Source organism: Acanthochromis polyacanthus, chromosome 17, assembly GCF_021347895.1.
Source record: "Acanthochromis polyacanthus isolate Apoly-LR-REF ecotype Palm Island chromosome 17, KAUST_Apoly_ChrSc, whole genome shotgun sequence".
Lineage (NCBI taxonomy): Eukaryota > Metazoa > Chordata > Actinopteri > Pomacentridae > Acanthochromis > Acanthochromis polyacanthus.
Window position 1 is genome coordinate 33,445,759 of NC_067129.1, and position 12,394 is coordinate 33,458,152.

The window sequence follows — 12,394 nt, forward strand, 5'->3', positions numbered from 1 at the left end:
GCCAACAAAAGGCCAAAAAAACAACTTTAAAAAAAAAAAAGTAAAACGATGACTGACCTGCTCCAGATCGCGCACCATGTCATCCTGGTTGCATTTGAATATGCGGCTGAAGAGTTTCACAATCTGCTTGTCGTTGAGGTTGTAGACACTTTTTACGACACCTGGCAGGAGCAGCTTCACGGTCAGGTAAAGATCCCCCTGGAACTTATCTAAGAAGAGAGAAGTTAACGATGAATATGATGCTCTGAAACCTGTTGATATAATTAAACAAATAATAATCAAGAAAAGACACACCGACCTCCAACCGAGCCCTTCTTCAGGAACTTCTCAATGACCTGTGTCTTCACATTGTAGCTGTTGTTTTCAGCCACCATAGCGCAGAGTTTGCGAAACTCTCTGAAGAGGCAGTCTTTGTGCTGAGGGTCACAGAGCCGAGTGGACAGAGCGCTGCCTTGGCTGCTTTTGGCCGAAGAGGAGGTAGAGGAGGATGAGGAGGATGAGGAGGATGAGGAAGATGGTCCAGGGCTGCTGGAGCTGCCAGCCTTTGCAGCTGACAGGAGAATCAAATGGAACAGCACATGAGGCCATAGTTTACTGAACTGTTTCAAAGGGTTAGTCTGGTTTCAGAGAAGTTTCATCCTTTGTACTTGAACGCAACTTCTCTTAACTTTCTTCGGAACTACAGTTTGGAATGGTTGTTTCCAAAATCTGTCATAACATTCATCTGGTGGAAGAGAGCCATAAGCTGAACGCCAGAGGGTCCAATCAGGTCCGTGGGACGACTTTGTAAAGTTTAAAAATTACAGAAATGACATTAACTGCAAATTGTAAATTTGTAAAACTGTAAATTTATAATAATGTCTAGACCTTGACAAGTTGTTTTCATCATAAAGTAAAATACTATATTGCTCATTGTTCTTTTGTCGATTTGTGCCTTGTTTTTGTATTTTGCACTTTTTTTTTTGCCTTGTTTATTATCTGACTTTTATTGTTTTTCTCATGTTTTTGTCCTTTTATATTTCCTTTTTGTCTCGCTTGTGTTTTTTTGTCTGATTTGTCATTTTGACTTTTGCTTAATTTGTTGTTTTTTGCCTCGTTTTTGCTGCTTTGTGTCTTTTTTTTGTCTTGCTTGTGTCATCTGTCCACCTTTTGTTGCTTTGTGTCTCGTGTTTGTAATATTTTGCCTTGTTATTGTTGTTTTTGGTCATTCTGATCATAAAGTAAAATACTATATCATTCAGTTCCAGATACCTGACTAAATGTTTTGTTCCTTTATAGATATTCTGTGATCTGTAGGTCGTAATGTGTAAATGATAAACTGAAGCATAATGTTTGTGAAGCTGAACTTATTTTTCTGAAGAAATTTCATGTTGTTCATGATGTTTTGTAAAAAGATAATTGCTGTAATGTGAGCATTTTCAGAAAGTACTTTTTTGCACCAAAACAAAGGAAAACATTGGAACTGTTGTAAACTATAGGTTATGCTGTGGTTTTACTGGTGCGGCCCACTTGAGGTCAAATTGGGCTGAATGTGGCCCTTGACCTAAAATGAGTTTGACACCCCTGCTCTAGGATATCCAGATCGTCCATCATTTAACGTAACAATACTTGCAAATTTCTTATATTAGCCACAGAAAAATAAGATTCTGTAGTGCAAATGTGTTTTTACATGTACTGTACTATAAAGTTGTGGCAGTAGAGAGAATTTTTTTGAAAAGGGTAAAAAAGAGAGAAAAGGCTTCAGAAACTTTACGACTGGATGGACAAATTTGTAAGAGCATATTTTTGGATAAAGGGGGTGTTTCTAGCGACATTTGTGGTGTTTTTGTAAATTTTGTCCATCGAGCTTTGAGCTCATCCCCACATGTCACGTCGATACCTTGTGTGTCTCACTAATCTGTCGATAGCTGGACAGTCGTGTTGCGGTTTTATCTCGTTAAAATTTAAGGAACTCGTGGTAGCACTTTACTCTGTCGTAGAGGAGTTTACCGTGCTGCAGATAGTTGAATTTTAGAAACTTGAGCTGAAGTCGTGCGAACATGAAGAGTTATCAAGCACCTGTTAAGCAAGAATTCAACCTTAAAAAGGTTCTCCATTGATTTTAGATAATGTTTTAACATCATATCGGTAGCTTGGGCTGCTGTGCTGAGCTGATTTAACTTTTAAAAGCTGAGATTGACGATCTGGAAATGATAGAAATCCTTAAAAGCCATTAAATTTTCATTCCAGTCCATCTTCGTCTTTTGAATAGGCCCCAAGTTCTGAGTCACTTTGAACCATTCCTGTCATTTTAGCAAACAGTTTTCAGTAATATGAACCAAATTTTTTGTAATTTTGGCAAAGTTTTAAGTTATATAATATTTGAGTAATTTTATACAAGTTTTAGTCTTTTTGGAGATCCATGGAGGTTTTCTCAGTCTGCCATCAATAGGTTTCACTCTTTGCAGCAGAACTTTTCTCTCTTTATTCACAAGTTTTTGAGTCAATTTGTAAAATTTTTAGCAAAATTTTACATTATTCTTATTGCATAAGTTAGATACTCCATGACTTAGCAATTTAAAAAAGTATGTGCTCAGTGGGTAATGGAAATAAATATCCTAGCAATGCAATGACGTACTTGCACACAATAGCCTACTTGCAGAGGCACACCTTCAGGAGAGGCTGAAGGATTAATAATATTTGCACTCCTGTTGTTCAAGCTTCAAATCCCAGTTTATGCCAACCTTACACTGTCGCTAAAACTTTAAAAATAGTTTTGGTTGTTTACTGCTGCAGTCCAGATTGTGTGTTGACTTGTTTAAGTGGCTACTTGAACATGTGAAACAGGAACCTACTGGGTAACATATAAAAGGGATAAAGTAAAATCAAAAGGGAAGCAGCAACACCTCTGTCAGATCAGATTTTACATTCATATTATCCTCGCCTTCAGCCACAGATGTGGACCTACAGGTGCAACAGGTTCTGTTCATGTTATGTGCAATGTTAATTTGACTTCAGCAAACTCTGCACCTTAGTTCATCAAGCAGCTCTAATTCTTGCTGGTTTCTATCAGTCAAGCTTTGAGTTCAGTGCTCAGTCGAACATCAGCACTACTAATGTCTTCAACTGCCTTAATGCATTTTTAATGTATTCGTTTTAGTTATTTATGTTTCAATGCTGCCGAAATGGGAAAAAGTGCTTTGTTGTGGCAAAGTAAAGATCTGAACTAATGATTGGATGTAGACTTTGAATCAATTTGTCTGCAGTTTGACAGAGTTCAACGGTGAAATGTGTGATTAAACATGCTCCCCTGATTCACTTCAATGAAATCACCTGCTCTTATATTGCAATAACTGCACTGATTACTTTTGTTTGAGCAGCTTTTTGTATCATTTCCTCCGTTAAGATTTCTATAAATCAGGAATCATTTGACCCTGAATGTCCCGTCTTACCGGTGAAGCCTGAAAACTTGCGTGGAGCGTTGACAGACGGGTCAGCAGGAGGAGCCATCAGCTGACCGGAGGTGTTCATCTTGGCCTGGACCTTCTTCTTTGGACTTGCATTAACTTTGGCCATCAGGTCTAGAAGGTAAAACAACAAATAAGGAAGCAGAACCAACAGGAAAACCCCTTAATCTGAGATGCTAGCTGTTAAGTCTTCAAAATACAAGTGAAAAAAAAACGGCTATAAAGGACCAATGTGTAAGATTTAGGCGTTTGTACTGGCAGAAATGAAATATAGCATTTACAATTAAGCTTTCATTGGTGTAAAGCGCCTGTACAAATCATTATGTTTACATAAAAATAGTAAGAGTCCACCAGGTTCCTACAGTAGCCCAGAATGGACAAACCAATGGTTTCAGAGAGGGGTGATGAGGAAATTCAATCCCAAATCATGGGCCGAAGTCTAAGATGTTCAAAGGTGAAAGATCTTCAAAAAACCAACAGAAGTCAGCAGGATTTATATGTCCACAAAAAACCCAGGAGCATTTCTTAGCGGTGATTTATACTCAAGATACTGAGCTGTGCACCGTCTTTTATACTGTCAGAGTTGGTCATTTCTTCTAAATCTATTGGTCAGATCATGAAGTCAGGCTATCATATTTCACCATTAGCTCACACTCTACAGAGGAAATGAGCATTAGGCTATCATTAGGTCATGTTTTTCAGAGAACATGCCCAGACATGTTCAAACTTTGTCCTAGTCTCCTCCTGTATGCTTATCCTTATCTTGAGACAGTTTTTATGGATATTATACCATTATGTATTGCTAAGTTTCCTATATACCTCTTTAAAAATTTATACTGCCATAAGTTTACACTGTTACGTTTTGAGTACTCCATACATCATTTCTCTCTGTACACCAAAAATACATGTTTTACTTTGATCTTCCAGCTGTGTGTCTTCCACAGACACTCACACACATCATCAAAACATCAGTAATTACTAGAACCTTCATTATTATGTAGTTCATACACGTCTTAACTCTATTCTTCAGTTTTAATAGCATTTGCCATAATTATATCATCTTAGATTTTAATATATTGCACCCAAAAAATATTACATTACTATTGACAGCCACTGTAGGTTATCCTAAATGCTTGGAAAAGACCAAGTACTCATTTTCGGATACCAAAATTAATATCCGGATACCGCCGTAGCGAACGAATATTCGGATATTTGAGATATTCGGGTCCAGCCCTAGAACACAAATACACCTACATCAGTGTGCGCCAATGACGTCGGACCATCGGTCAAATCCGATTTGTGTACCAAAAGTCCGGTAAAACTTACTACATTACTGGTCTCATGTCCGGTGTAATTTTTTCCTGTAACCCCGAAGTTCCACATAATGCGATCGCGCCGCGCCGCGCAACGGAACGAAGCGCCGCTGTCTTGCTCCGAAAGTCAAAGCACCAATGACGTACATATACGTCATTGCAAAGCACACAGCAAGCGCAGCGCAGCGGCGCGCCGTCCGGATGGTCCGGATGGGGAGGGCTGCTCCTCAGAGAGGCTCTCGTGTGAATAGCGATATCACGCGATAAAAACGCATGCTATAAACAGAAAATAAATAAACCACACCTCATTTCGCTTCTACAAGGTCGCTCTGCTTGACCCAGCCACATTGCTCTGTGATTTATAGTACGTCTAGCATGGTTGAGTACATGATTTATGTTTTGATCTCAAATGAGTGCTTTTCTTTATCCAATAGTTAATTTTGTATGGTTTATGCTATATAAAAACGGTAATTTCTCTTCGCCCATGGCGTCGTGTTGTATCTGGGACATAATTAATAAAGTAGTAAATTTGTATAACAATTATTAAAATTAAATTATACATCAACTTTTGGTACATTTGTGCATAAAATATTCGGTCCAGTAAAAACTGTTTCGGTCCAGTAAAAAATTACTGTTTACTGGTCCACGGTCCAGTAATAAGTTGTGCCCATTCACGCAGACTGCTACATATACTTAGAGCATACTCTATATTCTTAAATGTCTAAATAAGCATCTATACATGATGTTACACGGTCATTTTTTTTGCCGTTTTGTTGTTCATTCATTTTCTTTTTAATCAGATTTTTAAATCAGAATTTGAAAGTACTTATTTTTCTTGAGGAAACCACATTTTTACTTATGTCTCAATAGGAAATAGTTGTTTTAAAATGAATAATTCAAAAGGTCGAAAAAATATCAATTAAGATCAACAACATTCATCTGATGTGAAAAAATCCAGTGAATACTGTGTATGCTCTCATCGTAGATTAGGCCATCTAATTGCTTGTACTGGTTGAACAGATAATCAGACAGTGGATGCAGCAAAGCGAACATAAAAAACATTACTAATGGTAACCTCATTCAATATTTAGGATAAAACATTAATATTAATAGCAGAAGTACTTGTTTCAGACATACTGTAGTTTGTATGGCCCCTCTGAGTTCTTTTTATTTTGTATCTATCACTTATTAACTTCATCTACTAGCAGTAGTGAATTAATCAAAACCACACTGCAGTTTCTGCTCAGTTTCTTTGACTGCTGACTTCCTTACATATATGATAGAATATTGATGCCATAAATGGGTAAAATCTTCCTTTTTGTGTTCTGAATAGAAAGGTTAAAGTTTTCCAGTGTGTGTTAGAACCACGTAGAATCCACAATAAAATATATACAGACAAAAGACGACAAGAGCGACAATTTTATTAGATAAGTGTTTTAAATATACTAATATTTGAGTGTGTTTCTGTACCTGAAACATGTTTATTGATGAGCTCCTTGTCTTCATCCTGCAGCTCCTCCCAGCCCTCCAGATCCGTGATGTCCTCGATCTTCTTCGTGGTGGCTCTTGCCCTTTCCAGCTTCTCAAATATGCACTTCACATGGTACCACTCTTTCATCTCCCCAGCAGACTCACTGAAAGGGTTTGGCACAATCTTGCCTATGCGCACTATGCCCTTCTGGATTTTGTCCTTGCATTTCTTACATCCTGCAGTACCGCGTTTGGCATATTCCACGAGGAACCTCTGTTCTGCCATATCTGGCTGTGTACAGAAACACTGGTGCAGGGAAATCCAGGGAGGAGAGCTTTGGAGGAGACTGTGTTTATGGGATACCGAGGAAAAATCACGGGTTTTCCCAGAAAAATTTTGCGAATGAACAGGTGACAGTAGATGTGTAGAGCATGAAGAAACAGAAAAGGCTCCACACACCTTCAAAAGCTGCTGACACCTGACGAGTGTTGTAAGAGGTTGGAGACCTTCACTGACAGTCTTGTGAACTAGTAGAAAAACAGCTTTCTGCATAAGTTTGTCACAGTGGGCAAGTTAGAACCTGAAAAAGCAAAGACACACAAAGATTAAAGACGTAGTAAGTTTTTGTTCAGTATAAATGTTGCCTTGATATGTCAAACATTACTAAAAAAAACAGCTTAAAGAGGCGTTCACTGACTCAGTTTGACCTGATTTCTCTAATCGTTGCATTCATGACAACTAATTGTGTGCAACATTTCAGCTTTCTGCAGCTCCAGTCTAGCAGCAGCACTGCTCTCCAATGCACACTAACAGGGTTTCTGCAAGGTTCACAAAACTTAAATGAAGATTTTAAATGCATTGTTAACACCAGTAAGCACTTTAATACCCATTTTATGTGCATTCTAATTTCAGTTTGGGGTTCTATTTTAATATGTTTGCATGTTTTGTTAAAAAAAATGCATCATTTTTCTCATACTGCATATTGCTGCAGTACCTCTGCCATGGCTCTCCAGATACCCTTTCTGAAAAAGCCCAGTCTGCTCTGATTTATCACCTGACCCGATGAAGGCAATGCAACTCTAGTTACATATCATAACCCAAGATCTATCTTGACATTGCACCTGAAGCTTAAACTTTCTTGATCATACAGGGTGTCCATAAAGTCTCTTTACAATTTTAAGAATTCATTACAAAGGCAGTTGATAAGATACCTTAATCAGATTTGTTTTATTGCAATCAGTGTTTATTAAAGTTTGTAATCACATTGAAATTGTGTGTTTCAGGTATTCTGTTGGTGAAAGAGGTACTGTTAAATGAAACTGAATGAAACTCAATGTTTTCCTCAGATGTTCTTGGTCGCCCACTCCTCCCTTTATCCAACACTGTCCCTGTCTCTATAAATTTCTTGTGCCATGCACGAACTGACGGACGTGATGGTGGATATCTTCCATACTTAGTTCTGTAGTTTCGCTGAGTCTGCACATCCGATTTTGTCTCAATAAACAATGATACACATTGTGCCTTCTCTTGAGAAGTAGCCATTTTTTAGGGTTTCATTTAACAGTACCTCTTTCACCAACAGGACACCTGAAAATTTCAATGTGATTACAAACTTTAATAAACACTGATTACAATAAAACAAATCTGGTTAAGGTATCTTATCAACTGCCTTTATAATAAATTCTTAAAATTGTAAAGAGACTTTACGGACACCCTGTATATCCGCTGAAGGTTGCAACTGCCTTAACTGTGGTTTGCATCTAATGAATTTAAGTGAAGTTATCAAGCACGCCATCAAACTATTGTCTTATTAATACTGATGAAGTGTCTGTTGTTGGTGTACACACGTGGACAAAATTGTTGGTACCCCTCAGTTAAAGAAGGAAAAACCCACAATTCTCACTGAAATCACTTGAAACTCACAAAAGTAACAATAAATAAAAATTTATTGAAAATTAAATAATCAAAAACAGCCATTACTTTTGAATTGTTGATTAACATAATTATTTAAAAAAACAAACTAATGAAACAGGCCTGGACAAAAATGATGGTACCTCTATAAAAGATTGAAAACTATTTGACCAGAGTGACATGATTAACTCAGGTGTGTCATTTAATTGACATCACAGGTGTTTCCAAACTCATAATCAGTCAGTCTGCCTATTTAAAGGGAGACAAGTAGTCACCCTGCTGTTTGGTGAAAAGGTGTGTACCACACTGAACATGGACAACAGAAAGCGAAGGAGAGAATTGTCCCAGGACATCCGAAAAAAAATTATAGACAAACGTCTTAAAGGTAAAGGCTATAAGACCATCTCTAAACAGCTTGAAGTTCCTGTGACAACAGTGGCTCATATTATTCAGAAGTTCAAGACCCACGGGACAGTAGCCAACCTCCCTGGACGTGGCCGCAAGAGGAAAATTGATGACAAATTGAAGAGACGGATCGTTGGAATTGTATCCAAAGAGCCCAGAGCAACCTCCAAAGAAATTAAAGGTGAACTCCAAGGCCAAGGTACATCAGTGTCAGATCGCACCATTCGTCGTTGTTTGAGCCAAAGTGGACTTCATGGGAGACGACCAAGGAGGACACCGCTGCTGAAAAAAACTCATAAAAAAGCCAGACTGGAATTTGCAAAAATGCATGTTGACAAGCCACAAAGCTTCTGGGAGAATGTCCTTTGGACAGATGAGACCAAACTGGAGCTTTTTGGTAAGGCACATCAACTCTATGTTCATAGACTCAAAAAGCAAGCATACGAAGAAAAGAACACTGTCCCTACGGTGAAACATGGAGGAGGCTCAGTAATGTTTTGGGGCTGCTTTGCTGCATCTGGCACAGGGTGTCTTGAAAGTGTGCAAGGTACGATGAAATCTGAAGACTATCAAGGCATTCTGGAGAGAAATGTGCTGCCTAGTGTCAGAAAGCTTGGTCTCAGTCGCAGGTCATGGGTCTTCCAACAGGACAACGATCCAAAACACACAGCCAAAAACACCCAAGAATGGCTGAGAGAAAAGCGTTGGACTATTCTAAAGTGGCCTTCTATGAGCCCAGATCTGAATCCCATTGAACATATGTGGAAGGAGCTGAAACATGCCATTTGGAGAAGACACCCATCAAACCTGAGACAACTGGAGCTGTTTGCTCATGAGGAGTGGGCCAAAATACCTGTTGACAGCTGCAGAACGCTCATTGACAAATACAGAAATCGTTTAATTGCAGTGATTGCCTCAAAAGGTTGTGCAACAAAATATTAAGTTATGGGTACCATCATTTTTGTCCAGCCCTATTTCATTAGTTTGTTTTTTTAAATAATTATGTTAATCAACAATTCAAAAGTGATGGCTGATTTTGATTATTTAATTTTCAATAAATTTTTATTTATTGTTGCTTTTGTGAGTTTCAAGTGATTTCAGTGAGAATTGTGGGTTTTTCCTTCTTTAACTGAGGGGTACCAACAATTTTGTCCACGTGTGTATATTGCTATCTTCACTGTCGAGACCTAACTTGAAAAACTACATTGTGGGACACAATCTAATATTGGAATACACTCTGAGTTCAGCCAGAAAGATGCAGCTCTGGCAGAAGTAGCCTCTATGAGGAAACAATAGCAGACTGTGAGGAAGTTGTTCTTTCTTTGATGGCCAAACTAGTCACTAGGCAGACAATACACATATGGTGATGTGGAAAAACAGGCTTGGACTTCAAGCAGGCATTTCAGGCAGGTTAGGAGCAACATTTTACGTGGGAGAACAAGTCCCTCTGACATGGACTTTGGGCTTTGTAAATGTGCTGTTGTGACAACACACGAGAGGAAAGGGGAGACCCAAAAAGCATAATATAAGCACTTTAAAGTATTTTATTAAACCAGTAGGGACAATATGGTCAACATTTATCATTATTAATAGTTTGTAGTACTTCTCAATAGCATATAAGAAATAATTTTAACAATATTATTTCAGTTAATGCACCTTGACATAAACATCCCAAAATGAGCCGATAGCTTTGCCTGTATCAGTTAAGAAGCAGGGTTTAGGAATTTCATGCATTATATATCTAGTACCTTCAAGTCTTCGGGAAAACTAAAATTAGTGTTCTTCTAGACATTCAAAAACTTGCAGATAGCCTGAATGATAGGACGAAGTAAGACATCGTGTCCCACAAGCAACTGATGAAACATTTTACTGTGTTTTTAGTCCAATCTATTTTGATTAGAGACATGTTTTCTCATTTACAGCAGCTGTGTTATCAACAATAATATCAGAAATTTACTGAGACCCCTTGACTAAATAATGAGGATAACATGGCAAAAAGTACAAAAAATAAAAATTAAATGGACAGATATGCACATAATAACAGGAATAGTGCACGTCTCTTGGATTTGCCAATTTTGATCTATGTTTTGAAGACATCATCCTGACCAATGGAGGATCACAGATGGTGACAAAAGAGATGATCGTTTATTTGCTTTCAGTGAAATACCTGCTAATATAACCACAGTTCACCAGAATGCATTTAGACAGTTTTGTCATATAGCTAACTAAGCCAGCTAACACACTGAACTACATAACATGCACTACACTTTTTGTAGAACAAAAATGCTAACAAAAGGTTGTTGAACTTTAGTTAAACGAATCTTTGGACACACAACAGTAGTTTCGATTTTGCTGTTAATTCTGTCTGTATGTTGAAAGACTGCGTAGCTGTTTAATCACATAAATGCGCAGATTTCGTATCATCAAAGATAAGTTTGATGACACGAAGGTAACTGTTAGGCTAACAAACGTTAGTTGGATGTTAGCATTAGCTGTACTAACTCTGATTCACACACATAAAAACAGTTAACGTGGCTAGCTAACGGTTTGCATATCAACGAGCACAAATAACTGGATTTTTCGCTAATATCCCCACACATATTTTTGTTCACTGTACCTTATAGAGGTTGAGGAAATTCTGGTAGTACGGTTTAAACTGCTACTCTTCATTGTTAGCTAACAGCTCACCAGCGTCAAGATAACGTCAGTTATAATATGAAAAAAGAATACACTTCCGGTTTGGGTTGCCAAAATAAAAGCCATATTAAGGGGAAACTTGTATTTATTGAATTAAATTAATATTTAGAGTACCTGGAACTTTTGAATAATCAATGTTTATTAAACATATGCATATTGCCTCCAATTGTAGATAACACCACGTACCTCATTTATTTCGAATGGAAATATACTTTGCTTCATTTAAAAGCATAAAAAATGTACTCCACCAGGCTTCCTGGTTAACGGTAGATAACTTGACGCAACTGAGCTAAAAGGCTAAAAGCTTCAGCTAAAAGCATGAGCTGCAGCATAGATATGAAGGTGTAGTGACAGTATCTCTAGGCTGCAGGCTGCGGTGCCTTGACAGTGCTCGTTGGCTGATAGACTTTTATAAACAAGGAGCATTACTGACCTACCGCCATCTGCTGAACAGGAGCAGATTAAACTATTTAGGGTAGCTAGTAATAAAACGAAAGTTGGAGGATTTTTAAGTTACAAGCATACAAAAAACACACACGCATCCATGTCAATTAATAGCATAGTAATTTAAAAAATCTAACATCGATTTTGTTTTATCATGTAGTACAAAAGGGAAATCCAGAAAATCAGGAACTCAGTTACAATTTTCTTGTTAATTTAGGGGCAGCATGAAAAGATTAACCCCCCTTTTAAAGTTTTACAAATGTGGAAAAAATGTATATATTTTCACAGTGAAAACTTCCACATTTTCAATTTTTTTTTTAGGAATTTTTTTGAACATTTTTTGGTGGAATAAAACAAATAAAAAAATGTTTAAGAACATTCAGAAAAAAATCAACCAAAATCCAGTGAATTTCGCTGTCAAATTTGGGGATTTTCTGCCTGAAGATTTTACAATTTTTTTTTATCAATGTAGGGGACTTTTTTCTGAATTTTTGGACTTTTTTCAGACAAGGTAACAACACTTGTTTGGTAAGGACAACACGAGGGTTAATAAAGCTGAATTTGGTAGGTAATTTGGTACTATATTGTTTCCTTCAAACACTCTTGGACACGGTAGATATAATGGACTTCGCACTTCATAACTTACATGATGAATGTAAGTACAAATATCTGGGACATTTTATCACGGATGAACTGTCAGATGATGA

At 37.6% G+C, this 12,394-nt stretch overlaps 1 protein-coding gene across 2 annotated transcripts in view; it reads right to left on the reverse strand.

Moving 5' to 3' along the window:
• Positions 1–11,302, reverse strand: part of lig3 (ligase III, DNA, ATP-dependent) — a 41,252-nt gene extending 29,950 nt beyond the window's left edge. For both annotated transcript variants that reach the window (XM_051937380.1, XM_051937381.1), the window contains exons 1-5: positions 11,164–11,302; positions 6,230–6,810; positions 3,432–3,560; positions 299–550; positions 58–209 (exon numbers count right to left, since the gene is read on the reverse strand). In XM_051937380.1, coding sequence (XP_051793340.1) covers positions 58–209; positions 299–550; positions 3,432–3,560; positions 6,230–6,782 — 1,086 coding nt within the window. In that variant the 5' untranslated portion in view covers positions 6,783–6,810; positions 11,164–11,302. The remainder of the gene's footprint in view (positions 1–57; positions 210–298; positions 551–3,431; positions 3,561–6,229; positions 6,811–11,163) is intronic.
• Positions 11,303–12,394: the final 1,092 nt, after the last annotated feature.